Source organism: Augochlora pura, chromosome 5, assembly GCF_028453695.1.
Source record: "Augochlora pura isolate Apur16 chromosome 5, APUR_v2.2.1, whole genome shotgun sequence".
Classification (NCBI taxonomy): Eukaryota; Metazoa; Arthropoda; class Insecta; order Hymenoptera; family Halictidae; genus Augochlora; species Augochlora pura.
The window spans coordinates 14887065-14915013 of record NC_135776.1 but is presented as its reverse complement, the minus strand read 5'-3'; the positions used below and the strand labels follow the sequence as shown (position 1 = coordinate 14915013).

The 27949-nt window shown below is 29.0% G+C and overlaps 4 protein-coding genes across 28 annotated transcripts; 2 read left to right on the top strand and 2 right to left on the bottom strand.

The window, feature by feature from the left end:
* Nucleotides 1–106: 106 nt before the first annotated feature.
* Nucleotides 107–8623, top strand: LOC144469796 (malonyl-CoA decarboxylase, mitochondrial). 12 transcript variants are annotated; one of them, XM_078180436.1, is made up of 12 exons: nt 3508–3732; nt 3885–4124; nt 4948–5007; nt 5440–5580; nt 5671–5811; nt 5951–6103; nt 6168–6321; nt 6618–6757; nt 6830–6965; nt 7041–7253; nt 7318–7423; nt 7501–8623. In XM_078180436.1, exons 4-12 carry the CDS (start codon nt 5509–5511, stop codon nt 7628–7630), a joined length of 1245 nt encoding a protein of 414 aa, XP_078036562.1. In that variant the 5' UTR covers nt 3508–3732; nt 3885–4124; nt 4948–5007; nt 5440–5508; the 3' UTR covers nt 7631–8623. The 12 variants fall into 12 exon arrangements, with proteins under 12 accessions (XP_078036559.1, XP_078036560.1, XP_078036566.1 ...); XM_078180434.1 differs by lacking the exons at nt 3508–3732; nt 3885–4124; nt 4948–5007 and adding exons at nt 148–166; nt 271–463; XM_078180440.1 differs by lacking the exons at nt 3508–3732; nt 3885–4124; nt 4948–5007 and adding exons at nt 1779–3136; nt 3246–3340.
* On the bottom strand, nt 8088–12750 carry Rga (CCR4-NOT transcription complex subunit regena). 11 transcript variants are annotated; one of them, XM_078180444.1, is made up of 10 exons: nt 12453–12750; nt 12093–12123; nt 11574–11636; nt 10972–11452; nt 10597–10823; nt 9749–9991; nt 9357–9618; nt 8808–8915; nt 8488–8713; nt 8088–8223 (listed from the first exon to the last, which is right to left on the bottom strand). In XM_078180444.1, exons 4-9 carry the CDS (start codon nt 11295–11297, stop codon nt 8494–8496), a joined length of 1386 nt encoding a protein of 461 aa, XP_078036570.1. In that variant the 5' UTR covers nt 11298–11452; nt 11574–11636; nt 12093–12123; nt 12453–12750; the 3' UTR covers nt 8088–8223; nt 8488–8493. The 11 variants fall into 11 exon arrangements, with proteins under 11 accessions (XP_078036570.1, XP_078036568.1, XP_078036571.1 ...); XM_078180442.1 differs by having other exon boundaries at nt 12093–12750; XM_078180445.1 differs by having other exon boundaries at nt 10972–11323; nt 12093–12750.
* Nucleotides 12751–14027: 1277 nt separating this feature from the next.
* LOC144470438 (protein MEMO1-like) lies at nt 14028–18768 on the top strand. 2 transcript variants are annotated; one of them, XM_078181549.1, is made up of 8 exons: nt 14028–14463; nt 15065–15146; nt 15224–15292; nt 15965–16077; nt 16222–16333; nt 16405–16624; nt 17064–17168; nt 17289–18768. In XM_078181549.1, exons 1-8 carry the CDS (start codon nt 14412–14414, stop codon nt 17424–17426), a joined length of 891 nt encoding a protein of 296 aa, XP_078037675.1. In that variant the 5' UTR covers nt 14028–14411; the 3' UTR covers nt 17427–18768. The 2 variants fall into 2 exon arrangements, with proteins under 2 accessions (XP_078037675.1, XP_078037676.1); XM_078181550.1 differs by having other exon boundaries at nt 15065–15150.
* On the bottom strand, nt 17407–27922 carry Obe (activating signal cointegrator 1 complex subunit obelus). Of its 3 annotated transcripts, none has more exons than XM_078181541.1 (13): nt 27799–27922; nt 26757–26916; nt 26216–26307; nt 26006–26154; nt 25683–25934; nt 21391–25605; nt 20650–21141; nt 20370–20560; nt 20117–20285; nt 19760–20017; nt 19342–19690; nt 19128–19258; nt 17407–17488 (listed from the first exon to the last, which is right to left on the bottom strand). In XM_078181541.1, exons 2-12 carry the CDS (start codon nt 26885–26887, stop codon nt 19170–19172), a joined length of 6387 nt encoding a protein of 2128 aa, XP_078037667.1. In that variant the 5' UTR covers nt 26888–26916; nt 27799–27922; the 3' UTR covers nt 17407–17488; nt 19128–19169. The 3 variants fall into 3 exon arrangements, with proteins under 3 accessions (XP_078037667.1, XP_078037665.1, XP_078037666.1); XM_078181539.1 differs by lacking the exon at nt 17407–17488 and adding an exon at nt 17669–17801; XM_078181540.1 differs by lacking the exons at nt 17407–17488; nt 27799–27922 and adding exons at nt 17669–17801; nt 27224–27508.
* Between the last annotated feature and the right edge of the window lie 27 nt (nt 27923–27949).

The window sequence follows — 27949 nt, the reverse complement described above, 5'->3', positions numbered from 1 at the left end:
GTCACCAAGCTGAATGAAAGTGAAGTATGTAGATTAATAGAGGGGATTGTTGACTTCTTCGATTACGATGCGCCTGCGCTGACACGATGCGTAACGGCCACCATTGTCGTGAATTACAGTTTGTTAAGTGACGTATGTAGTTTATAAGCGCAAGAGCAAAGCAAATGTACAAATACGATAGTCTCGAAAACTATCTATATCTTTAAAAAATGGTTATGTATATATTTTTTACGTCTTTTATGAGGAATCAACTTTTGTACATACTTTCAGGGGCCCCTGTATTCTTCAACAGAGCAATGCCGCATCGTACGTTGCGAAAGTAGTAAAAGAGTACCTTCCTCGAGAAAAGAATTGCGCTTTAGATTTTTCAGCAAGGTCATATCGTTAAAAATTGGTGTAATTATTGCTCAATAAGTAGGAATCTCACTCAACAAATAATTCGCCTATGACCTCATGGAATTTGGTACGTGTAAGTTATAGGTTTGAACGATTATGTTAACTGACAATTTTTACTAGTAAATGCGTAAACATAGCAACACAATCCACGTTTCTTGGAACATTTACTATTCTCGAACGGAAGTATTTCTTCAAACATTTTGAATCGATGGAATACTAGGATTTGGGCTTACAGAAATCACCATGCAAGGATGAGTTATTGAGAACCATATTATATTAGGTCTACCGAAAAATTCTGTCCGATAATGTCATATCGAGTTTTAATAAGTATGCATATACTCATTTGAGACATATATTTTTCAAAAATGTTATTTACAAATTGCCATCACGCTGGCTAGAGGTCATAGGTGACAAAATTGATTATATTATTTCACTTCACAGACAAAACTTTCCGGTAGACCTAATATTATCATATATGTAGGTAATTTCATGAAACAAAAGTATAGCATTCTACTGGAAATACGTACGGAACGAATTGATAGTACAGACAGGTATATTAACAATAAAATACAAAACAGGTATACAGAGTGGTCTTAGAAATACATCGCACATCTTGAAAAACTCGGAAATCGGGGTTATATTTTGTCGCGGAATTATGATACAATTAATGCTCGAGCGACGAGCTTTTTTTTATATAAATATAACTGCGTATGTTTAGGATAATTCATAATTTTATTTATTAATATTTTTCAACACATTTTTTCAGGTACTCCTACTATACATGGTAGTTTTTTTCTGTAGGATTTTCCTTTGGGTCCTATATGGACTCGAGTCCTTATCGCCCGATTGTTGTAATTTCGTATGTATAGACATGTTGTCAAAATCTGCAGTTGTTTTGCAATATTAGTTACGATACCAGTTTTTCTTTTTGAGTTTATATTCTAGTCTCAAGGATGCGTGAAGCATTATGGATTTATTTGATATTCAAAGTACATAGTCGCTAAATGAATTATTTAGTGAAGACGATACTAAAAAGTTGCTTGTCAAAACAGATGAATTCACGATTTCATCGCCTTTTCGTTTCTCATATCATATATAGAATCTCTTCTACTTAAATAATTGTAACGAATCCTAACTGTACTTTAAAGTACAGCGCTGGGCGCTGAACTGGAAGATGTCAGATTATATGCCACAGCCACTCGCTGCGACATTATCTGTTTTGCTTCCTCGTTCACTTTTCACATCTTCGTTGTCGCATTACATTCACACGTGACTACGTTCCAAATACATACAGGGCGAACGATGGAGCAATGACCACGCAATATACATATATCAAAAGCCGGTATGCGGTGTCAATGTTCTCTTTGGACCGCTTTAGGTTTGCCTGAGAAGTACCGATTGGATGATACTAGAAAAAGAGATAGAAACAAGTATTTCTAGTTAGGTATCATACCGTTATTCTTTCTTTCGATGGAGCTAAAGTAGTGTGTATAGTAAATTATATCCTTATAACGAATTATAGTTCGTAGCAAATTCGGCTTTGAAGAAAACCGGTTTTCGAATTCCAGCATTCTCGAAAATCTGGATGAGCTGGTTCTCGAATTAAAGAAAAGACAAAATGTGATTAAATCATGACTGGCGACGCTTTCAAATATATTTGCGATTTTCTAAAATTATTTTTTCCAATGTTTTGCAATCATTGCAACTGAACAATTGAAAAAATGTCTCTTCGTTACTAGTAGACAATGGTACCGAAACTGTTATTTATATATAGGATTTCTGACAACTAATTTAAATGTTTATACATTTCACTAAAGTCTATAGAAACACTAATGTTGAAAAAAGTTGCTAAATAAAATTATAGCTTCTTTTAATAGTACTCTACCATATTTGTCGAAACGGGCTATCGTTCATTTGTGAAACAAAACTATCTTACTAATTGCTATAATAAGAAAAATGTAAATATATACATTCTCGTGACATAACATCTTGGATTATAGAATATAGAAATGACTGCGAAGAGATCCGAGTAGAATTACATGGGTAACCGAGCCACGATATAATTTCAGTTGCATGATTAAATGTAATGCATATATATATTTTAAATGATGTCGTATTTAGATTTATGTTGATTATTAAACTAAAGATATTAGTATTCCGTATTTTTTATTTTTAATAACAAAAATAATTGATTCATATAAATGTTTATAAACTGGAATACCTATATGCGTGTATGAACGAACGAAAATGTCTTTTAATATGTACTTATTCTTCCTTGCAATTACTACAGTGTACAACAAATTTTAAATTACTATCCTAGTTGTGCAAGTGCTGTTGAGAAGAAGCATAACATGTTCATCTGTGACTTTTCTTCTTGATAAATAAAATTTAAAAAAAAAAACGATTTCGATGCTTTTACCGTTGACTATGTTTTACTCTGAACTGTTTTCACTACGAATTATGTTTTCCTAATTTGTTTTTCACTGCAAAACTAGTCCCATTTACAACACAAAAACCTATATTTTGATAATCAAATTTTTCTAAACTGCTTTTTCACAATTAACATAAGTTATGTAATGTTCGATTGAAAACCATAATCCGCGAACAAGTTTACTGGATACAAAAATGCAGAAACATCATTCTGAGTGTTGAAAGAAATTTAATTTAGATGGCTCTATTGTTTTATGATTTAAAGAAAGGAGAACTGCGTTTGACTTGTCGACAAGAGGACGGCATTATGGTATGTGTCGGTGTTAGGTATCATGCAAGAATGCAGATAATGTTATCAAAGCGAAAAGTATATTAAGTTAATAACAGAAAAATTAATAAATGTACATTTCACATTACAGACAGAGACTATTATACTTCGATACGATAACTTTACAACCGACAAGGCAAAATCTGTACAACACTTTCTCGTTTAAGAAATACTAAAGTTTTGTTAGTAAGTTGACAATAAAGAAACAGTAAGTTTGAAATGTTAACATTTTCAAAAATATTCGTGTTGATTTACCGGAACAAATCTACAAGAATGAAAAACAATATGCATAATAATCTAGAAGATTTGAAAAATAATATGCATAATAATCTAGAAGATTTAAAACAATACAGATTAATGTCTGACTGAACCGATAGCGAATAAAAAATTCTACAGACACAAAATTTGTCAGTTTCAATTTGTGGAAAGATGTGAACAATTATAGTATAAAGAACAGTTGCGTGCACCATTGAATTTTTGCTTAACATCGCCTGACATTGCTCGCAAAATTGAAGCTATCTAAGACCTTCGTTACATACTTTTGTCATGCGAAAATATCATATGATCAAAACTGAAAGGTAAACTCGCGTTGTCATCCAATTACAAATACATTTTGCAGCAATTGTGTAAAGCACTACATAGATTCATATTTATTTATGAAGTGATTAATAATTCATGCTTATACGAGGAGTCCATAAAATGTTCACGAAATGACTTTTATCTTATTTAGATCAGTAACGTCGTAGCGATTGAAACAAGTAACCGATACTCTTATCCATCATCAGGTCAAGTTACACGACGATACGACACATGATGTTTATGTGCAGTAGCAGCTGTAGTGCCCTTGTTATTAGCTAATGTGATACATGAAATCAATGAATGCACGAGTTAAAAGATAAAAAATGTAAGAAGGAGATTGATACGAACTATTATCAATTGAAATCAATAAAAAATTACATTTTTAAGAAATGTGAGTAGATTTTTATAATTTAATAAAAACAACAAGTACATTACTTTGGGAAGTAATTAAGTAAAATAATAAGCAATAATTGTTTTGACTAATTATTTTTCCAAATGATGCACTCGTTGTTTTATTAAATTATAAGAATCAATGATAAATATTTTTATCAGTAAAGTAAAACAAACGACGTTATTGTTACTGTCTATATTTTATGTAAAAAAAATGTTTTCGTATTAAGTTAAAATATTAAATAAATGAAATTATATACAAGAAGAAAATTATGTACATAATAGGAAAATTATACATATATAGATATAGAGTTCTGAGACTTTTTTGTTCGAAATATTTGAATTTGAATTTGTTTCTTAAATTTCATAGTCAACAGTATAGATGCCGCCTTCAGATTATACGTTCTAAGATCTCATATATCTTACACTTTATCAAATACACGGGTACCCGGGCAGTTTTTGTCTACGGATACCTGAAAAATTGTTGTCTATGTACTTACTGGGATATCTCATGCGTTCAATTGAAATACATGATTAGATTATATTTTTCAACAGAATGCGATTATTTGTTTAAAAGCTCACATTGAAGGAGAAGAACACGTGAAACTGTTACATACAAGTTTACATTATTTTTTATTTAATGTAATTTTTAAGTATTATAAATTATAATTTTATTCATTTATTTAAAAATGGTAATCAGGAACATTTACCTCAAGGCTTTAAGTGTTATTCCTAATACTAAATTCGCTTCAAAATGTAATGTAAAAATTTTTAAATGTACCTTCAGTCAAAATGTATCTTATAAAAATATTACGTTTCTGAAGGAACAATTGAAGGAAGTTTTTAAATTTAAAAATAGTAAAGTCAGTAACTGGATTATCGAGGTTAGTTTTAACCACAAGGTATCACTTTGTATTTCCCTATATTATACAAATTATTATAAATTTGAATCATAACTTAACAACATTTTGTGAAACCTCTTTTTGGCTTAATGACCTTTCCCTAACATTCGAGTTATTTTTTCATCAAGAAGTTACTTCAGTTGTATACAGAAGAAAATAAGTGTTTTGTTCCCCTGCATTTTTACTAAATATAAAACACACATCACACTTGTATTGTTCGCATAAATTTATAAATTCTTTTATAAATTAATAAATCTTCGTTACAGATATACTGTTATAATATTAAATTACATGTATATTAGCATTTAGTAGAATTAATAATATATGACCTAATAATGCAGATTAGTAATAGTATGATTCTATTATTTTTAATTTGATTTTATTATTCTTTACATTAAACTCAATTTTTTTTAGAATAAAGCCCGTACATTATGTATAGGATATTATAATAGTGAAAAAGAAGATAGGCAAAAACTTTTATATATGTTGGCATCTGAGTATGCTATTCAACATAACAACGTATATAACATGGCAAAGAAATTAGTTTCTGAAGAGGTTTGTATATTTTTTATAACTATGATTTATGTTTTCTAGATTACATTTCACATTGCTCTGTTTAATAATAATAAGTATTTTTTATTTCAGCCTAATAATGAAACACGAATACTTTCATATGAAAGAAATTTAAAAAATATTCTCATACCAAATTATCAATGGCTTTTTATTATTATTGGACGACTGGAAAATGGAGTAAAATTTCTTGTTGATTTAAGAACAGATATCTTAGTAAGCAATTTAATACAATATCAATTATTGAATAATTAAATTGATGAAATTATAAATGTTTTAAATGTTAAAGTCGGTATAATAAAGAATTGTTTTTACAACTTTTAAACTTATTATACTGTAAGCATATTTTTAATAGGAGTTGATGTCAGAACGTAAAGAAACAGATGCAAATGTCATAATACAACAATTAAACATTTCACTACGAGATTTGTTATTACTCTGGTTTTCAGTTGGATTTCTTCACTTAGAGCGAGTAACTTGGCAAAGTTCATGTGATATATTAGAAAAGGTAAACATTTTTAATAATCTATCACAAAATAATATTAAATTTATTTGTATATATTTTTAATAAGATTTCAGAGTATGAAGCAATACATCCTATAAAGAATTGGATAGATTTAAAACAAAGAGTTGGACCTTATAGAAGATGCTATATATTTACACATCGATCTATGCCAAGAGAACCTCTTGTTGTATTGCATACAGCATTATGTGATATAATACCTAGTATGAAATTATAATCATTATTTTTGAGCTGCCATGAAGCACATAATAATCAATGATAGTACTTGAGCAGTAGTTAATATTATAATGATGTCTGATTAATTAATATCAATTTTCACAGATTTGTATACATTTGAAAACAAAATGCTCATATATTAGTGCAGTTGTTATTTCAAAGATCTGTATGTAGAAATGATCTTACAAAATTTCAAATTAAACGATATAACATATGCGTTATGCAATATCCTAATGTTTCATATAAATACTATACTGTTTATAGTAACATCATTAATTTATAGATTCCGTACAAGGTATTGAAGAAGCAAAAGCTAGAATTCTTGGTAGTACAAAAAAAGATATTACATTCCTAGAAGAAGATAAATCTAAAATAAAAGCAGCAATATTTTATTCAATTACTTCTACACAAACAGGATTACAAGTAATGAAGCCATATAAACATCCACAAATTTAAAGTATGGTGTTTCAAAAGAAATATTATTTTCTTTTATAGGGTATTGAACTGGGCAATTATTTAATAAAGGAAGTTGTGCATCAAATAGTATCTGAATTTCCTAATATATATAAATTATCTACTTTATCACCAATACCAAATTTTAGGTGCTGGTTGCTTGAAAAATTAAAACAGGGTAAATATAATAAACTTTTCATTTTAATTAAAAGAAAGTTTAAACATTTTTTTATATTAAATGTCATTTTTTTAGATATACATTGTATTTTTACGAACGAAGAATCTAGGTCTGTAAAAAATGTCCTAAAAGAAGAAAATATAGCCCTTGGATTAAAAAAGGTTTTTAACAATTCACTGTGGATCAATAATGAAGATTTATGCAACATTTTAAAAAAACCATTAGTTCGTGCATGTGCTTGGTATTTGTATAAAGAGAAACGACGGAATTATGCCTTAAATAACGTTGGTATGTTCATTTTAATCGTAATATTGATATTGAATGTAATATTAACATTGTATCTTTACTACAGCGAATTTCCATTTGCGTAATGGAGCGGTTATGTGGAGAATAAACTGGTTAGCTGATCCTTCACCACGCGGTGTAACAAATAGTTGTGGTATTATGGTGAACTACAGGTAGTAAAAATTTAAATATGATACAAGTTACACTTTTTTAAACGCGGTCTATTTTAAGATTTATATTTTGTTAACAGATATTATTTAGATGAATGTGAAAAAAATAGTCAAAATTATATTGAAAATTATTTTATACATGCATCTGAAAGTGTAAATGATCTCGCGATAGAACACGACAAAATTATGAAAGAAACTGCAACATTATGAGAAAGAGATTGATTTTGGGTGGAGAAATATTTATATGGTAAGATTACATATTAGAAGAAATACCCAGATTAAACTACGTTCCAATTAATACTTTAAAGTCTAATTACACCAATATTTATATGTCTCAATATGAAACATGATTAAAGTATTCAAATCCAACAAAGGTGTAATTAAAAGAGATATTATTAATATTAATATGAATTAGAAGTTACAAAATATTTCCAAATTTCAGATGGAAATTATACAAATATAGTACTTACAGAAATATTAAATCTTGAGTTACCAATTGATCAAATTTACGAATATTTACTACTTTTATGTACATTACAAAGATACTAGATATCTTTAATAAATATCTAAACATATGAGATCTACGTTATCTTATATCAGAATTATATACAGAGATCCTACTTGTTACTACCATATACATACATCAGGCCATTTTCCATTTCTAGTTACAAGCAGTTAATTCAAGATTGCTTTCTATTACTCTTCAAATTTTATGTTTTTATTAAAGATTATTACATTTGTTCATTTATACAATAGCTGTTTCCTGTCCAGCTTAAAGACAGCACAATAGTCTGCAAGCAGATCTGAAATAAAGATTTATGTTGTATTCTTGTACAAATATTGTCCATTTTTATGGAGGGTGTTTCAATGTGAGAAGTACATCAGAATCAAATTCAATGCATTAAAATATGAAAAAAATAGTAATTACTATATAAACATTCAAAATGTAGTATGACTTTAATGTTCACAATAATCGTTTAGTGTATTAAATGGAGTAATCAACTGAACACCAAACAATTTTAAGAAGAAATACCATGTTTATAAAATTAATTGTATTTTTTGTGTACCTGTAGTCAAGGCTGGGTTTGGTGAAAATTTGTGGGAAGATGAGGTCTACTTTCTAGTTTTGTATAATCCAAACGAAATTCCTTTGCTACTTTTCTCCAACTTTGCGCATCGAAATAATAATAAGTACCACGTTCATATGTTGATGTTTTTTCTACATGTCCAAATCCTGGTGCTTGCGTTATCCATACTTTTTCCTCCATATGATATCGCCACTCTCTACTATACCTAAATTAGTTGGAACAAACAATATACTTATCAAAGTCGTTTTATAATAACAAATATTAAGAGATTGCATGTAGTAATAATAGTATACACTTACAATTCTGCTGCTGCTGCTAATTGCAGGACATCCCCAACATTTGTATAAAACATATAAAATAGTACATCTTCCTTATATCGATTTAATTTAACTGGTGCTAGCTTATCTCTAGAATTAAGAATAATATATGAAATTAATGATTTTAATTGCCGTCGACAATATGCAGCAGAGCTGGGCAACCTGAATCAAGTAGGGCACATGGCAAGCCAGCTAAGAGCAAAGCGCTGCACGGCGGGCTCAGTCCTCGGGACAACGATGCCTCTTCCTTAGCTCCTCGTGGGACTCGCCACCAGATATAGCTATACTTATTGACAAAGATTGACTGTAGATATCACCGGAATCGAGTGAAATAGGATGAGCATCCGGACGACCACTATTTAACGGCAATGTGAGCGAGTGAGACAGGAAGAGCGGTGCGTCCCATACGTCCCCCACTTTTTCAAGACTTTTGCTCTAGCGTTGCTCCGTAGCTTTGTTCGTGGCCTGTAGTTGTGCCCAAGTCCGTAATAATTCAGGTTGCCAGTTCTGATATACAGCAATAGATAATACCTGATTGCCGCATTAATAAGATATTCTGGCGGCACATGAAAATCAATATCCTGAGGTCGACATGGCGTTTCAGCCCAAGGACCACCAAAGTTTTGGTAGAGATTTTCTGGTGAATTAAGGTTTAATCCTAATGCGGTTAGGTCTTGGCCTAGTGCCAAAGATACTAAATTGGGATCTGTTTCAGCTGCCCTAATAAATGTTAAAAGCCCAATCATTCCAAACTGATCTTTTACCATACTAGCTGGTATATTGGTTACTTTCCCTATAAAATATAACAATAAATATAGATATAAGTATAAGAAATAGCAAACATTTTTAAATTAAAAAATATTATGAGTACAGTAATACAAAATAATGGTACGCTTATTTGTTTGTGTAAATAGTTTTAGTACCATCAGGAGATGTTTGTATGCCCCTTTTAGATGACTGAGACATATCAGATCCATGTGCTCTATTTCCTTGCAATACATCTTGCCCAATTTCAGGACCAAGTCCAACAGGTACATTTTTGTCTCCAGACACACTTCCACCTGGTGATGGTCCTTCTCTATTTTGTGTCCCTGGTAATGCTGGGAAATCTTCAGAACTCATAGTAAATTCACTCGATTCAGATGTTGGTTGTTTTACCATTCCAACTACAATTCATATAAATACTTATATAACAATAAGTATTTATTGCATATTCATAATTGTTGTTATATTTATGAAATTTTTAAATAACACAAAAATCGAATATACTTTACTAATCTATAATTTATAAAATTGAAAACAGTATCTGAAGACAAAATCTCTGTAGCACTTGAGAAGGTATTAAGCAAAAGCAAGTATTACACATTTTTCCTGTTTATGATGAATAATTTATTTAAAAAGACTACTTATGTTTTATAATAAAAGAATTAACGATTCTTGTACTTGCTTAGTACCTCCATTTTTCCAATTTTTAAGTTTTTTTGTAGTATTTATTACTACTAAATTATTGAAGCTAAGATTAAAATTTGTTTGTTCAACATCTATAATAAATATTGTAGCACATAAATATGAATTTAGGCTACACCTGAGAAACACAGGTAAAATTCATTTTCATTTCAGAGAAAATTTAATTAAAATTAATAGAAACAGAAATTTAAACTGATTGAAAGTTAGTTTCCAGGGCATTTGTCTGTTACATATGTAATTCCTTACGCCATAAATACTATGATATTATATGTGTTTTAAAACTTGAAAAATTATTGATACATACCATAGGGTTGTTTTCCAGGCATGGGACTAGGTTGTGGCATAGAATCACCCTGTCCTCTGTTTGTTAATGAAGGAAACTCAGACAGATCCAACAATGGAGGAGTACTTGTATCTCCACCTCCTCCACTGCCAAAAACAGAGTGAAAATTATTAATTTGTCCTTGCGATCCGTAATTACGACTTTGTGGTATTCCAAAAGTGCCCATGCTACCCATTGGATTTGAAGTTCTATAAATGTGTATAAACTTTTAATTTTTTTCATAAGAAATATTTCTATAAATACAGATATACAACAAAATATATTATGACAAAAAAAAATTGCTACATTAACATTACAACTGACAAGTTGATTTAGCAATTGTAACAAAGAACTAACCCAAGAGCAGGCATTGTACGTCTATCTGTAAAAGCTCTCTGCCCAAACAGACCCCTACTGCCCATAGGAGAGAGCTGTTGTTGTTGAGGTTGATGATTACTTTGTCCACCTGCAGCTCCTGAGGCTCCAATGTATACGCTAGTAACTACTACCGCAGAAGTGATTGAATTTGAAGTACTTGTAGACGAGCCTGAGAACATGCCCGACGTAGGTGTGACATGACCTGTCAGAGTAGACGAATTTAAGCCCCCCCCACCACCCGTACGCGATGTAAGGCTTGTGTTCGCAGTACTGCGTGGCGGCTGCTCAAAGTTCAGGTTGGCCATAGCCTGGTGGCTCCACTACAAAGTACCTGCTGGGGCACACCAATACACTTTTATGTCAATTACCACACAATCACTTGTTTTTTATTGCATCACTTGTAAACTGTTCAATTTCATGGAACTGAGGAAAATCCATGACAATAGCTCCTAGTAGCAACCTGCAACGACGAGGCAGAAAACAAAAATTTTGTAAGATGAATGGCAAATAGTTAGCTATTACTTAGAAACCTTAGTATCTCTTTTTCTATACTTGAACAATGTGTGTATTGAAGTTTTTACCTCTTTATCGCAGCACCAATGCTTTGGTCATATCAAAATTGTAGACAGGAAATGAGAATGGACCTATTGGCAAGGAAAGATATCATTTCCATGAAAATGTTATATTGCTTAGTTTCATATTGATTTAGTAAATATTAGTTACTTTATATTGGTTTATTAAAACGAACGATTACATTTAATGTGCTATAACATGTAATAAAGCAGTTTATTTATTTTTTCCTTTATTTATGTGAATAAGTAAATGTATACAATGGAATGTGTTATACTGTACCAAAAGGAAAAGCTAATTTTAATTACTTATGCTTTATAAGTTAATCGTTTCTATAAAAGAAAATATTTTTATAGAAATACATAGATAGTATTTATTTACTTGTTTAACTCATACCGAGTAAAAGAACATGTGTATGATATTATTAAATAACATGATACTTGTATCACATGATTTTTCTTAAAAGCTAACATTCTAGAACATACGCTTGTTAACAAACATACATACTTTCTAAATACTCATAAACTAACCTGAACATTATTCTGGAATGTTTTCATATTTCTAGATAAATCCATAATCACAAAAAAATGAATAAGATATGAAACTAATTTCAACAAGAACAACTTGTTACTGTGATTATACACTGATTATATATGGTAATGTAATGAAAATGATTAATCAAACTTTTTCTGTTATTATAATTAGTACCTCAAAAGTACAATGAAATTTCGAATGTAAAGAAGACTTGGAAATTTCTGAAAACTATCGAACTGAAAATTGGTGATTTTGACATTGTAACGATAGAAATCAGTAACAAGCACAAAGAAAGCAAAGTTTCTAATGTCTACATAATCAAAATATTAAGGATATGATGGCCTAAATTTGATTACCTATATTATCGAATCCGTTGTTAAGTTACTGCATAAAAGAATCCATTAAATTCATAATAAACAAAGTAAATGAGTGTAAAAAAAAACACAAAAACGTCGATGTTGACTTGGAATGAAATCTGATAAGGTAAAAGTTATGTCGAATTATTGGTGGTTTGTATTAGAGAGGATTTTCACGCTGACACGTCCCAAAAAATGTACTTTTATGCACATTATAATACTCTTATAACAAATAAACTTCTGTTTTGTCAATCAGTTTCACAAACAACACTAGAGACACGAATTTCTGCCATATTAACCAATTCTACGGCGCAATCAAATTAAATACTGAGACATTCAAAATTTCGGGCACTGAACAAATTACAAACTATAAATAATAATAATAATAATTAATTGATGAATTATTTCATTCAAATTGAGCTTATACATTTAATGTTATGTGATAAGCAAATGGTTTTTCATTTTGAATTTGACTATCGTATTGTCAATTGTTTTCTATTAGCAGCTTTTACTGTAGAGACAATCTCGTGTATGTATATATCTAGAATGGAAAAATGCTGTATTTTGAATTATATTTTATTAACACATAAAATGAAAATATTTATTTATCGGTCCAGTTTGCTTGGAAAGCTGTAACTGTAATTTCTAATACGAAACAATTATCCAACTATTTACAGTATAATATGATCCAATCCGATGTATAAAATCATAGGGATTATTGGACCACGTACTGCCACATAAAGTTCGACCACGTGTGATGGAAACTTTGTATGTATCTTTTAAAGACATAAATGAAAGCATTGATAATTTTCATAAGAATGTATTAATAAATTATTATCTTTAATTTAAATTTCGATTATCTATAATATATACAAATTTAGTTAAAAAATACAAGTGTAGAATGTATGTATATATTAAATATTGTTTTGTTACTCTATCTCAATTCCTAGAATAAAAATATTTATTTTCATTAATATTATTTACAATCTATAGGTATTTATATTCACAATTGTATGCATTCTTTCCATTTCTTGCATTTTTAATCTACTATACACAGTATACACATGTATAGTGCATGTATAGAAAAGCGAGGAGAGAGTAAAGCATAGATAACTCATTGAAGATAGTTATGACATTACGCAGTGAAAAGACAATCGTTCAAAATGGCTGACACGGCACCAGGCTTCAAATTCAAATCTTAGATGTTACATATCTATTCATATCCATTATCGATCATCGTGTTGTGTGAACGTAATTTTAAATATATTTAAACACAATATCGTTTCAAAGACCGCAAAGACAATCAAAATGGACACCTATGTTCCATGCATATTTGATATTTAATCAATTGAATTTGTTTTCTAAAAATTAAATACATCTGCATCTTCATTAATGTTAAATATTAAAACATCGTATAAAACATTGTGACGTCATGTGGATAATTCGTCTTGACATCAGGCGAACTATCTGAAACTCTGCCTGGTAGTACACATATGCATACATAGTTATAATAACGTGTGATGCTATACGTATATGTAGTGCATGACGACATATATTGTATACGTATGTGCTATGGGAAAGGCTAGAAGATTTCGACAGATCTATTAATTGCTGTGTGAAATAAATAATACGTAACTAGATTTATAATTAAAATATGACAATTTTTGAAATACAGTCAGCTTCTTACGTACTGTATTTTGTTTGTGCACAAAAAATATACACGCATATGCACTTACAGACAACTTTTTGACATGATAGGGTCATTGGACGTTATTAGAAGTGTATGGTTCGTGGTTAAATAAAAAGTTTTGTGATAGGATTTTATAAACATTTTGTATTTAAACAGGATTTAGTAACAACTCTATATATAGATTATATATAAAACCATTAATAAATAAATATATTGTTTACTTTAAGAAGTGATTGATATAAATAAGAATTGGTGTAGTAAGACGAAAAATGGCATTAATTAGAAGAGCAACTCATGCTGGTAGTTGGTACGCAGACTCTGGTAAGCATTATTTAAAACATATTTTCAATTTATTTAATATTTCTATATCTGTTAACTATTACATGATCTTCATTATTTATTATTTTTTATATAAATTTATTATTATATGATTACTAGTCTTCAGACATATAAACTAGTACCTGTAAACAGCATTTTTCTGATACAGTAATATATATTTATGTAGATTAATATGCAATATTAATAATTCCCGTAGTATCATTTGTTATTATTATGTTTTACTTTGATTATATAGAAAGATAATACACATTTCATAGATATATTGCATTCAACCGTACTTCATTGAATTTATTGCTTAGTTATGTTTTTTTATGAAGTTCGTATTTATTTCATATCGAATATTACCAATTTGCTTAAAATTTAGGGACAGCTCAGTAAAAATAATTTTGTGTTAAACAATGATATACATATAGATCTCCCTTTATGCAGAAATTGTTGTTCTTATTGTAGTGTTTCTATTAATTGGTATAATTTTAGCCACCATTAATAGTTTTTCTGTTTTTACTATAATTAGCTAGATTTTGCATCATTTATTATTATCTAAAATTATTATCTTATATCTGAAAATTAATATTTTGTACAGGTACAGAGTTGAATAAGCACTTAGAAGGTTGGTTGGGGGCGGCAGACTTGTCACATGGACCTGCTAGGGCAATTATTGCCCCGTCAGTAATTATAGCAAATTACAACAATTTTTTTTAAATTAACAAATCTTTACTGAAATACAAACACAATTTCACAGACATGCAGGTTACAACTATTGTGGAGCATGTGCTGGTTTTGCATATCGCCAGATTAGTCCTGTTGTTGTGTAAGTTTTAGTTAGAATGAAATCTAATAATTACATATGTGATTTACATTGGATGATTATTATATTAGCGACTATCTTTCGTTTTCCATTTTCATATATTGTAGTTTTATTTAATTGAAAACTGAATCATTTCTATAATTCAACTTGTGAGTCTGATATACCTGGGAAAATATTTGAGTAAAGTTTACATTTTATAATAATTTAACTTGCCTTATTAGTATCTTAATTATGCTATATTTATTTTATGTAAAGAAGAGCAGAAAAATATGATAGAAATTTGTATTTAGAAATGTAAGCAGCAGTAATACAGAGCTTTATCTACATCTTAATAATAAAGTATATAATGAAGATATTATTTTAATTGCAATATAATGTGCAAACTAGTCAAACACCTATCTTTGAGGGTAAAGGATTTATTTTAATCTACTCTTCCTGATCATTAATAATCATATTGTATAAATCCAAGTAAGTTCCTGCTACTTGCAGTCAAAGTAGTCTATAATTCAATCCAATTATTCATTTAATATTTATATATATGATATTTTGACACTTTAATCTATTATTCAATGAAAATAATGTACTATTATTAATATATATATATATATATATATATAATAGTATATTACATTAATTTAATTTAAAATCTTAAATATGTAATGTATCATCATATAGTCGTAGGATATTTATTCTGGGCCCATCACATCATGTGAGATTAGCTGGTTGTGCTCTTTCTTCTGCCTCAATTTATCAAACACCACTGTATGATCTGCATATTGATCAACAAGGTATAAATTGTGCACTATAGAATATTAAAATAGATTTTTGGATGGAATCTTCTTGAAACTATAAAGTATAATGTAAAAAAAAATATAAGTATATGAATTACTATCAAAGATTAGTTCAAATATAGGTTTCTGTTCATATGATAGTATGCAGAGAACTTGAAGAAACTAGACATTTTGAATGGATGGATTTAAATACCGATGAAGAAGAACACAGTATTGAAATGCAATTACCATTCATATCAAAAGTTATGGAAGGGTAGGCTAATTATATTAATTATACTTTATTTACATTATGTACGATTTTAATCTTCTTTCCTATTAATATAGGTTCAAAGATTCTTTTACTATTATTCCTATACTTGTTGGATCATTAAGTCCAGAAAGAGAGGCATTATATGGAAGATTGTTAGCGCCATATATGGCGGATCCACAAACTTTATTTGTTATTTCTTCAGATTTTTGTCACTGGGGACATCGTTTTCGTTACACTTATTATAATAGATCATGTGGTCCAATTCATAGATCTATTCGCAATCTTGATAAAATGGTATGCAATTAATTCATATGTATATCATATTATTTCTAAATATAAGCAATTTCATTTTTGCTATAAACAAAGATAAAATATTTGCACCTAAAAAAAATATTTTATAGTATTTGATTGTAATTATAATTTTTTTTGTATGAATCATATATTTTTAAATAGAAAGAATCACCAGTTGCTTTCAGTTCATTAAAAAGAACAAATATATCTTTTGGGCAATATTAGTTCACAATATAATCTTATGTCATTATCTGAATATTATAATGTTTTAAAAATTTGTTTGGATACATTAAAAAGAAATGTTGTAACCAAGTGATTATATTACATATTTAATCAATCATATATGTAAGTAATAGTAATACATAATCAATTTAATATATACTTTACTGAAATACTTATTTAATGTTGTATTCCATATTGTACTTATATTAATTTATTATAGGGAATGGACATCATAGAAAGCTTAAATCCTACAGTATTTACTGATTACCTTAAAAAATATGGTAACACTATATGTGGTCGCCATCCTATCAGTATCCTACTGCAGGTAACCATTTTTATTTGTTCGAGTCTGTGATTTGAGTTAATTATATTTTTTATGTATTTTACACACTTGATTTAGTCTATTGAAAAGCCTTAATAATATTATGAAATACTATGTTAACAGGCTATTAACAATTTGAAAGGGAATACTAGTGGTCAAAGAATGAACCTGAAGTTTTTGAAATATGTTCAAAGCAATCAATGCAATAACATGAATGACAGTTCTGTTAGTTATGCTAGTGCTTCCTTAGTTCTCGAGTGATAAGATATATATCTTCAACGTCACTACAGCCAGTCAGGAAATTTACACAGGAACAGAAAGTACTAAAAAAAAAACGACAGTAATAATCTATTAAGCATCAGTTACAGAATTCAAGATTTCCTTAAACATTTTTTATACATACAGAAAATAACAACACTGAAAATTGAATAACAATTTATTATATAATTCTCTTTAGTTATTCATGAAAGGATACATTAATGTTTGCAATAAATATTACAAATAGAAATATATTATTACAAAGTTGTTTTGTGTAAAGGTATCTCGGTATATTACTTACAAGAAATAATCAGTACTTCCATCTTCGACTTTATTTGTGGAAGGAGCTTAACTATTTCTTTGCTTTGATTATTAATTCTGCAAATAATAGTAATATAAAATATTCTGTAAAATACTGGCTTCAAAATACCTGGCAGAGTTCAATCTACTGATGAAGAAGAGATAACTAATAAATTAACACTTAACAATGTTAATACATTTCTATTTTTGACAATTGCGAGAAATTGGAAGGAAAATTTAGACGTATATATTAAGAAAACAAAGAGAGTAATATTTTGTGTCATAAAATGTTAAAAAGCATTTGTAGATTATGGTTAAGTATAATGTAGATACAATAGTCTTTGCTGTGTAGATTTGTTATGATTTGCAAATGTATTATTAAAATAAAATTATTTATTGCATTCAATTTTTTAAAGTTTTATTTTAATAACGTTCTGTCTAATAAATTGATAAATATTAAGAACAAAAATAAATAACTGAATTTTTAATTTTTATATACTCTTGCATTTCTAGATATTATGTATCTCAGGGATGTGTGCATTTGAAACTAAAGAACCAGGTTTGAAACATATCTCTTCTGCGTCTTTAGGATGAACAGACTGCAATGATTACTAACTAATGAAATGCTTATTATGAAAGCGATAAGTACAATTTTATTATGTCCTTTTCGAAACAAAGCAATGAAATGATCTCAAATCCTTCCTATTCTACAATCTCTTGTTATTTTTCGTTAGCATAGATGTTAACGCGTTCGTTGTCAAACGTCACAAGTATGTGATACAGCAATTAGTTCTCTGACTTTACAATGAAAGCGAACGTACTCAAGAGAGCGATACGAATATTATACTGTCATAATGTAATGTTGTATAAGTGTAAAGGAGGATCAGTACGTAAAAAATTATATAATATATTTTAAGACATCACTTTTAGGCTTTTATTTCTTATAAATTATCAATGTTTATGTTACGATATTAAATTTGTATAGTAAATCTTAAATGTATTCTATTAAACCATTTTATAATAAACTACTGTTCTTTTTAACTTCTTTATTGAGATGTTTTATTTATATATAGTTAAAGTGTAAAACTGATCCTCAAGATGTTGCTTTTTCTATATTTGTATACTAAGTCAGTAAGGATTCTATTTGTATGAAACAAGTAGAATAATCTTATATTGTTTCATAGTCGTGTATTATGTAAGGAGATATATGTAAATTTGTATGCACATTCAAAAAAATAAATATTTAAAACTTAAATTTGCAATTATTATAATTTTAATTGTAATATCTGCATATGATATAACAACTTGAGATTTTTATAGATTAATTGATACAAATTAGTTCACATTGAAATAATTAATTTATATTTAATAATTAAGGTAACAAATTTTAAAGTATATACTTACATGTTATCTTAGTTTTTTGAGCATATATTTATATCTATTAAATTAAGGTATAATGTTTATTTGTACAGTATACTGCTGATCCAATCCTATGTAAGAATCAGACATCAAATACAACGTAATCGCTGTAGAACCTATAATGAATACATTTTCAGTTGTTTTTATACTTAATATCGTTACATTTCAGATAACATAACATTACTGGTTTGGTAAATACCTAATTTCGATGGTGTCGTAAACTGTAATTGATGACATTTTCGTTGGTCATTTATTCCACTTACTCGTTTTAGTGCCCATAATTCTTTATCATAAGTATTGCCTAACACCAAAAACCAGCCCTCGTCCTTTCCTTTTTGGTACATAGGGCAATGCACTTTTAAATTATTAGATTTATTTCTTCGTTTCATTCCAATGTTCAGTGTGTAGTCCTGATCTTGATGTACATCAATACTAGTAGTACTTGCTGTCTTCAATATAATAGATTTTTGTTTAATCCCATCAGAATAATGACCCTCCAAGCTTACATCAATACAAAGTATTGGCATTTCTTTTATGACTTGATATATCTGTCGAAATATTAATAACATTATAACGGCAATAAGATTCATAATTTTAACTTTCAATTTCATACTCACTTCTTGTATTTCATTTTTTTGAAACCTTTCACTTAATGCTTCTACAAGCAAATTTTGTTTATTGTACACAATATTACATAGTAAAGGAAGAACTAAGGACAAAGATGAAAATAGTTCTAGATCTTCTGGATTTATATAAGGTAATGTAATTATTGCAGATGTGTCTATCCATCGAGCTTGGATAATCATTTGAAGCAATTGTATAATAACAAGTGTAGATACAAGCCAGCCATTATCTGCTACGGTATCTATCATAGCCTAAAGACAATTACTTTAAAATAGTCTTATATTTTTAATGAAGTCGACGCGGATGTTATATACACATAACATAATATTATATTTCATTTTTATGTATACCTGAATAATTCTAATCGCTTGGTCAAGAACTGATTTTAAATCAGTAATATAATCTGTACATGGTAGTGGAAGCCGTGAGAAATGTGCTTGAAGTAATATGAAAGCTTTAGTATTTGGAGAATCGTACGAGTAATCGTCTACTGTGTAACGACACATTTTACTTAGGTTCCTATTAAATAATGAAAATGATCATGAATAAATTCAAGTTACTTAAATTGATATTTTTTTGTAACTAATAGCATAGGTGACTTACTCATTTAATAATTCTTCATTGTGTCTTACAGGTAATTCATTATACTCATAAGAATTACATAAAATACGTAAAGACTCATCAAGTGTTAGAGAACTATTCAATGATTGTTCAAACCTCAACATTGTATGATGTGATAAGTAATAAAATGATGCTATTTTACCCATTGATAGTGGAAATATAATTTGTTCATCCTAGAATCAAGAAAATTCATAATTATAATATTATTATTAACACTTAACTATTCGTTGTCAAGCATTGACAGACTACATTTAATACAAACCTCATCAAAATCAATACAATGTGAATCCATCAACGCTTTTATTGTTCTGTCCACCAGAGAAGATAAGTATTCATTAACTGCATGAGGTTCTAAAGCACTCAAGTTATAATACACAGGATTTTTTATCAATCGTCTAAAAAAATAAGTCCATGTTAAATAATCTAAGAATTCTTGTTTATTTTTAATTGTACCAGCCACAATTTCTGCATTTATATGATCTGGTAGTACTGCCAATAAACTCGATTCAACTGGGAACGGGTCACGTAAGAAATTTTTATAAAAGTTTTTCTTCAAATCATGTACTAAAACAACTGCCACTCCAGAATTATCAAATTGAGGTCGACCTGCACGACCCATCATCTGAATTACATCTGTAATTGGCATATCTACATAACGTTTCGTTTTAGCATCGTAGTATTCTGTTCCTTTTATTACTACCAAATGAGCAGGGAAATTCACTCCCCATGCCAAGGTAGCTGTAGTAATTAACACCTAAACAACATTTTTATGTAGTATGTAGAATTTAAATGCTTTCAACTATCTCAATCAAATGAAAGACATACATTAGGATTTTATAAATTATAAGAAATTAAAAAGAGAATGTATGATAAAATGAAAAGATGGAAAGAAAATGAAGACAACTATAATGCAGCATATTGTAGAAATTAGTAGTAAAATGTTGTTGTAAGCTATGTTATTATAAGTAACATAATAATATTATTGTATATTTTAAACATGTACCTGAATTCTATTATTAACGAATAGTTCTTCCACAGTTCTTCTATCTGTATCCTGAAGACCAGCATGGTGAAGTCCAATTCCAAAAGCAAGTGAAAGTTTTAAATTTGAATCTCGTACATGATGCAAGATATTATCAATTTCTTCTTCTGGCATGTGCAACCATTTCTTTGGATTGTCTTCTGCTGCTAGATAAGCTATTAAACCCATTGCAGTTAATCGTGTTTGTCTACGCGATGAAACAAATACAAGAGCCGGACTTGATGGCGAATGTTGCATGATTGCTTGAAATGCTGGTCTATTCATTGTTGCCATTCGTGGACAATAATGTTTCCCAGGGAAACCATTTATATGAATTTCTAATGGTACAGGACGTACAGATGGATGAAAATTATACATTCCCATTTGTTGAATACCTAACCAGTTAGCTAGATCCACAGCATTGGCTAATGCTGTAGATAAACCAACAATTCTAAGTTTTTGCGTCGTATGAGAAGAAATAAAGTTAGTTCTTGAAACAATAACTTCTAATACAGGACCCCGATCTTCTCCTAAAAGATGAATTTCATCAATGATTATAAGCGCAACATTTTTCACATAAGTTCTTGTTTGCCAACTTCTGCTAATGCCGTCCCATTTTTCTGGTGTAGTTACAATAACGTTTGCATCAGCTATATCTTTAATATTCGGTGATACGTCTCCGGTTAATTCTACTACTTTCTTTCCAAGTAAAACTTCTAATCGCATTTTCCAATCCTTCATTCGTTCTCGTACTAAAGCTTTCAAAGGTGCAATATATACAACTTTCTGTGTAGGATATTGCTTGAATACTCTAAACATAGCTATTTCAGCTACAATCGTTTTTCCTGAACCAGTTGGGGCACCCAAAAGTACATTATTATCAGTGTGGTACAAACAATGAAAAATTTGGGTCTGAATAGGATTAAAATGAGTAAATTTATAGAGTCGTTCAAATCTTGGTTCTTTTAATGCTTTCACTGGTAAAGGTTGTAATTCCAATAATTTTGTCTCAGAAGGAAATATTTCGGGTAGTATTAAATTGTGAAAGTTAAGGGGTATCATACTGTCAGAACTTAACCAGCGATCACTTGTTGCTTTTACTATGTACTGAGTACATTGTGGTTCATGCACTGGTATAGTTATAACAAGTTCTTGTTCCAAATGATTGACAACCATTTTTTTTGTCAAGATAAAGTCTTCATGGTGATAAAGATCATTAGTCTCTGAGTTTTCTATCCATATCCAAAAATGTTCTGAGGTTTTGCCGTGTACTCTATCATTCCACCGAAACTGAGGATATATTTTCAGCCGTATTCTCAAAATCGTACGGGTAATTGGCTGTAGAGTGGCCTCCATTTCTAACATAGGTAGTTCTTTACAACATTCCTTTACTAGTGCTGCTTGTTTCGGATTACGCAAAATGTCTGCAATTTCTTTGACATTCATATCATTTAATTTATCAATTGTTAAATCACGTTGTTCTATTTTATCAATACTTTCAGGAGACAAACAAGAAAATTGACATAAAGGACTTGACAAATTCCATTGTTGTAATTCAAGCATTTTTGATATTTCTAGTAACCGTCCAGACATTATTGCATTATTTTTTCTTAGCATAATTTTAAATAATGCTCTACATATACGTACTGCATTTTGTGTAATGTATGCTTGATCAGCCATCAGTGAAAATGTAGAAATTCGGCCACGTGATAAGTATGTTTGCAACAGAATATTCACCTTACCATGAATATTTTCTACACCACCTTGTGGTATAAGTTTACAATACATTTCAGACATTGATTGCAATTCATTAATCTCATCATCTCGCACCTTTAATTGCTCAAACTCTTGTGATTTTGATATCATGGCAAGTATTTCAGCGTCATCCATAATCGGTTTCATCATTTCATTGAAAGTTTCAATTGTATGATATCTAAGATAAAAGTAACTTGCTATACGTCCAAGGTCTGTTGTATTAAGATCACCGGTAGCTACATTGTATCGAATCATTTTTGCTTTATCTAATAATTGAGCTGCTATATGAATTAATTCTTCTCTCTTTCGTTCTAGATTTGGATCTTCCAATGTAACTTTGTAGGTGATTGCATAAACGAGAGGATTTAATTTCATTCGGACAAACAAATAAGTAAAGCTCAGCCAATTTATGGCTTCTTCTACATTTGATATTGTGCCTAACGCAATTTCAGCATTTAAATTATCTTCTAAATGTTTAATAAAATTGCTTTCGATAGGTATTTGATTCGTTAATAACGATAAATAATGATATAGTTTATTGTGAGTAGTAATAATCGTAGCATGTCCTGTAACATCAAACTGTGGTCTACCAGCACGTCCAAAAATTTGAAGAACATCTAATATGTCTAAATCTATAAATGAACCACGCGTTGAATCGTATATTTCTGTTCCTCTTATGATAACTGCATGTGCTGGTAAATTCACGCCCCAAGCTAAGGTCGATGTGCAAACTAAGACCTTTATTAATCCTTGAGAAAAATATTTCTCAATTAAACTTCGTTCTGTACGTAATAAACCAGCATGATGCACTGACAATCCACTATCAAACAATTCTATTAAATGTTTGTTATATGATTTAGAAAAAGCTTTGTCCATAAATTTGTCACGACCTTTGGGTATAAATAGTTGTAACGTATCATATTTTGTAGCTAGATTTTTTAACGCATTCGCCACTTTAACTGTAGCGTTACGTGCATGTACAAACACCATAACTTGATGTCCTTCGCGTACCATTTCCACAACTTTCTCATAACATATAAGATCCATATCATTCGAGGATTGTAAGGGTGCAGTTGCTTTTACACCAATAAATGTTTGACTAAGTGGTACTGGACGAAAGCGGTGATCAAAATAAAAGAGTCCTGCACGCGGACTCACTCTTAAAAATGTAGCAACATCTAAGTAATTTGGTAGAGTTGCTGACAGTCCAACAATTCTAATCATACTTTGTGAAGATAATACTTGCCGTAAAGTTCGAGCAACTAAAGCTTCAACTACAGGACCTCTTTCACCATGTAATAAATGTACCTCGTCAATAATTAATAATTTCACTATGCTTGTAAACGAAATATTTCCACCACCCTTTCTGGTTAAGACATCCCATTTTTCTGGAGTAGTGACAATCATCTGCGTTTGTTGAATTTCTGACTGTGTTAACTGCATGTCTCCAGTTAGTTCTCGAACCGATATGCCAAGACATCCGAGTCTTTTACCAAAATTTCTTGTCATTTCTGCTGCTAAAGCTTTCATAGGTGTTACATAAATTATTTTGAATTGATTTTTCATGATCTGATCATCTTCAATATGTTGTTTTATTTGGTGTATAACAGTTAACATAGCAACATTAGTTTTTCCAGCTCCTGTAGGTGCACAAATTAATAGATTTTCATTAGTATGATATGCTGCATTAAACACTATACTCTGTATTCGATTTAAACTTTCAATTCCTTTGAAAGCCATTTGTCCAATGTTATCTAATGTAGATATCATAATAGGTTTATAACTAATTTCATTTTCAGAGTTGAGTTGACATTCTGGAATAGGTATACTAATTTCCTCACATATTCGTGAATCTTTTTTCACAATATTTTCCGGTAGCATTATTTTGGAACCTGATAAATTAAATGCATGTCTATTACTTTCGTCTGATTGAAATACAAACGGATAATTTTCTTGCATATCCTTTCTAGAAGTGGTGTCTTTTTTGAATATTGGTGTATGTGATTCTTTTAATGCTTCTTGTTTTTTAGTATATAGATTATATAATTCAGCGTCATTTCCTTCGCGTTTGCTCGATATTTTATTCAATTTTTTTTCCTCCTTTCTAACTTGTTTTAATAAATGTTTTTCTTTTTCAGACTGTACTATTACTTGACCGCTAATTACCGGTCTTTGTAAATCACATTGTTTTTGTTCTTTAGGAACAGGATGAAAACACGGATTACGAGCAAAAGTTAATGCCAAAATACTTTCCCGATGTTGAATAATATACTCGATAAATTCTAATTGTTCGTAACCTAGAAAATCAAGCAACTCATCTTGCAAATTCGTATTATCTTGTAACTTTGAACATATCACGTTATTAAAGTTCTCCAAAAGCATAGACTCATTATACTTTATATAACATAATTTCAAATGTTGTTTATACGTCGCTTTATCAAACTAAAACATAAATATGACATATTAAATATGAAAACGTTTAGAATATTACTATTAGATTAAACAAAATTAAAATATACTTGAGTTTTGCATAATTGCGTAGCTTCGTTGTTATATTTCATTGTAAAGTTATCTGTGCTCTCACTTATATTTTTTGAACACATACTACGAAGTGCATCTGTTTTTGGCCACAATACTTTTGCAGGTTTGTAATCAAATTTTGGAATATATGGTGTACATTCTGATGTCTGCATACCATCACTATTTCTTTTTCCAGTTTTTAATAACATCAAATCATTTTCATTTAAGTATTTTCTAATCACAGTAACTATCTGTAAAAATTATAACATTCATTTTCCAAGGTATGCATGTGTATATATGTACAAGATTATATAAAACTTACAGATATCATCTTATAAGCATCCTGACGTGTTAAGTTTCCTGCTTTTTCCTTTAAAATTTGAAATTTTGTTTCTGTTAAAATTGTCTCATCAATTAATACATGCATAACAAACATTAAAAAGTCATGTTTGAATTCTGTAGGATATTCATCTGAAATAATAACAAATTACTAACAAGTTTTTGTTTGATATCATTATACATTAATACATACCAAATATTTTGTTAACCATCTGATATAGCTCTTCAACAGAAGGCCGAATATTTTTGGGTAAAAGATTGACTAAATCTTGCCAATTAAGTTGACTATATTATAGATAAAATAATCATCTATTAATATATGTGACACAATTATTAAAAAAATTAAAGTTAATCCTTCTTTTATGTTGCATTCAATTATTATTGCATGGATATTAAAAAATATTCAATTCAGTCATAAATACAAAATTTAAAGTATGGCTAAGATTACGGTACAGCTACTGCATTGTATGGATATAATATGAAAATTTGCTAATAATTGTTTGTGTTCTAATTATGAATAAATGAAATTTTTAAAATCATTTCATAGTATCAAGTTTTCAAACATATAGATAGTACTTTTATGAAAGATTTTTTGTTGGAAATTAATAAACACAATTTGATAAGAGAAGAAATTTTGTATTTATTTCCTCAAAGATGGAAATATATTTTCTTCTTTTTATGTATATTATATTTTTATCTAATGTAATTCAGGATATATTAAAATTATAAAATACCTTTGTTCTTTACTATTTTGTTCCTCTTGCTTTCTAAGTAAATCATTTGGTTCTAAATCTGTTGTACTTTTAATGCGTCCAAGATTTGTGAAGGTTCGCAATGATCTTGTAATACGTGGCAATTCAAGCATTTTGAATCAATTATATCACCATTCATTAACTGAAAAATACAACTAATATTAATGTAATTATAATTATATTTATTACAAAAAAATTTTAATTCTTTTTTATCAAATATGTATACATACATTTCAATGCCATAAAATTGAAATATAAAAATATAACATAATATAAAAAGAAATTTATTGTAATTTTAAATATTCAAATTAACTTTTTTCTTAAAACAATTAAACAATATTAACAATTGTTAAATTGATAAAAAACAAAAAATAATAGATCTATATTAGCATGTATAAATTATGAATAAAGTATAATAATATTGTTTTTTAAACATTGAATACACTTACACTACTCAAGAAAATTTAGTACAAAAAGTTGCAAAACAGCATATATATGTATATTTTTTTTATGATAGAAATATAGTAATATCAAGAAAAAATATGCAAGTTACGTATGCGCATATAAATATACATTTATGGTATTTAAATAAAAAAATTATTTCTTCTACAATTGAAATTTAATGAATACTTCATATTTTTATAGAATAAATATATCTGAACACACAAGTTTATAATTATAGTTGATAATAACGTGTACATAGAAACACATCTGGTTGTATGTAAAATTGGACATTCAGAAATGACGTTCGTTTTTCAAGTGATAAAAACGCACGATAACATCGAGGAAAGCAATATGAAATATAAATTGCAATATTTCCAATAATCAAATATGTAAAAGAATATTATCAAACAGATTTCCTTTCACATTAAATATCTACATTATTTTTATAGCATATGTGTCGTCACTAATGATTATTATTTTTATGGTGTATCAATACTGAATTGCGAAAAAGGTAACGTTGTTACTTCGTTACGAAGGTATTCTTTATAATATATTAATGGACGAAAAATCTATTTCTTACTATGTTTGTATAGAACAGTTTGAAATTGTATTTCAATATAAATTCAACAAGTACAATTGAAACGATTAAATCCTTTGTACATGGAATGATCGTGTCGTTGCACCACTTTGTGAGGTTACGTTTCAACAAATGACAGTAGCATTCGGTTGAA

Coding starts and splice junctions, on each gene's coding strand:
- LOC144469796 (XM_078180430.1), top strand. CDS start 4,813: ATGGTAATCAGGAACATTTACCTCAAGGCTTTAAGTGTTATTCCTAAT. Junction 5,581..5,670: donor AGAAATTAGTTTCTGAAGAG/GTTTGTATATTT, acceptor TTTTTATTTCAG/CCTAATAATGAAACACGAAT. Junction 7,424..7,500: donor GGTATTATGGTGAACTACAG/GTAGTAAAAATT, acceptor TTTTGTTAACAG/ATATTATTTAGATGAATGTG.
- Rga (XM_078180442.1), bottom strand. CDS start 11,297: ATGGCCAACCTGAACTTTGAGCAGCCGCCACGCAGTACTGCGAACACA. Junction 10,824..10,971: donor CGTACAATGCCTGCTCTTGG/GTTAGTTCTTTG, acceptor ACACATTTATAG/AACTTCAAATCCAATGGGTA. Junction 9,992..10,596: donor GCCTGGAAAACAACCCTATG/GTATGTATCAAT, acceptor TATGAATTGTAG/TTGGAATGGTAAAACAACCA.
- LOC144470438 (XM_078181549.1), top strand. CDS start 14,412: ATGGCATTAATTAGAAGAGCAACTCATGCTGGTAGTTGGTACGCAGAC. Junction 15,293..15,964: donor CAGATTAGTCCTGTTGTTGT/GTAAGTTTTAGT, acceptor ATCATCATATAG/TCGTAGGATATTTATTCTGG. Junction 16,625..17,063: donor TTCGCAATCTTGATAAAATG/GTATGCAATTAA, acceptor AATTTATTATAG/GGAATGGACATCATAGAAAG.
- Obe (XM_078181541.1), bottom strand. CDS start 26,887: ATGCTTGAATTGCCACGTATTACAAGATCATTGCGAACCTTCACAAAT. Junction 26,308..26,756: donor CAAAATAGTAAAGAACAAAG/GTATTTTATAAT, acceptor TCTATAATATAG/TCAACTTAATTGGCAAGATT. Junction 21,142..21,390: donor TCGTTAATAATAGAATTCAG/GTACATGTTTAA, acceptor AATGTTGTTTAG/GTGTTAATTACTACAGCTAC.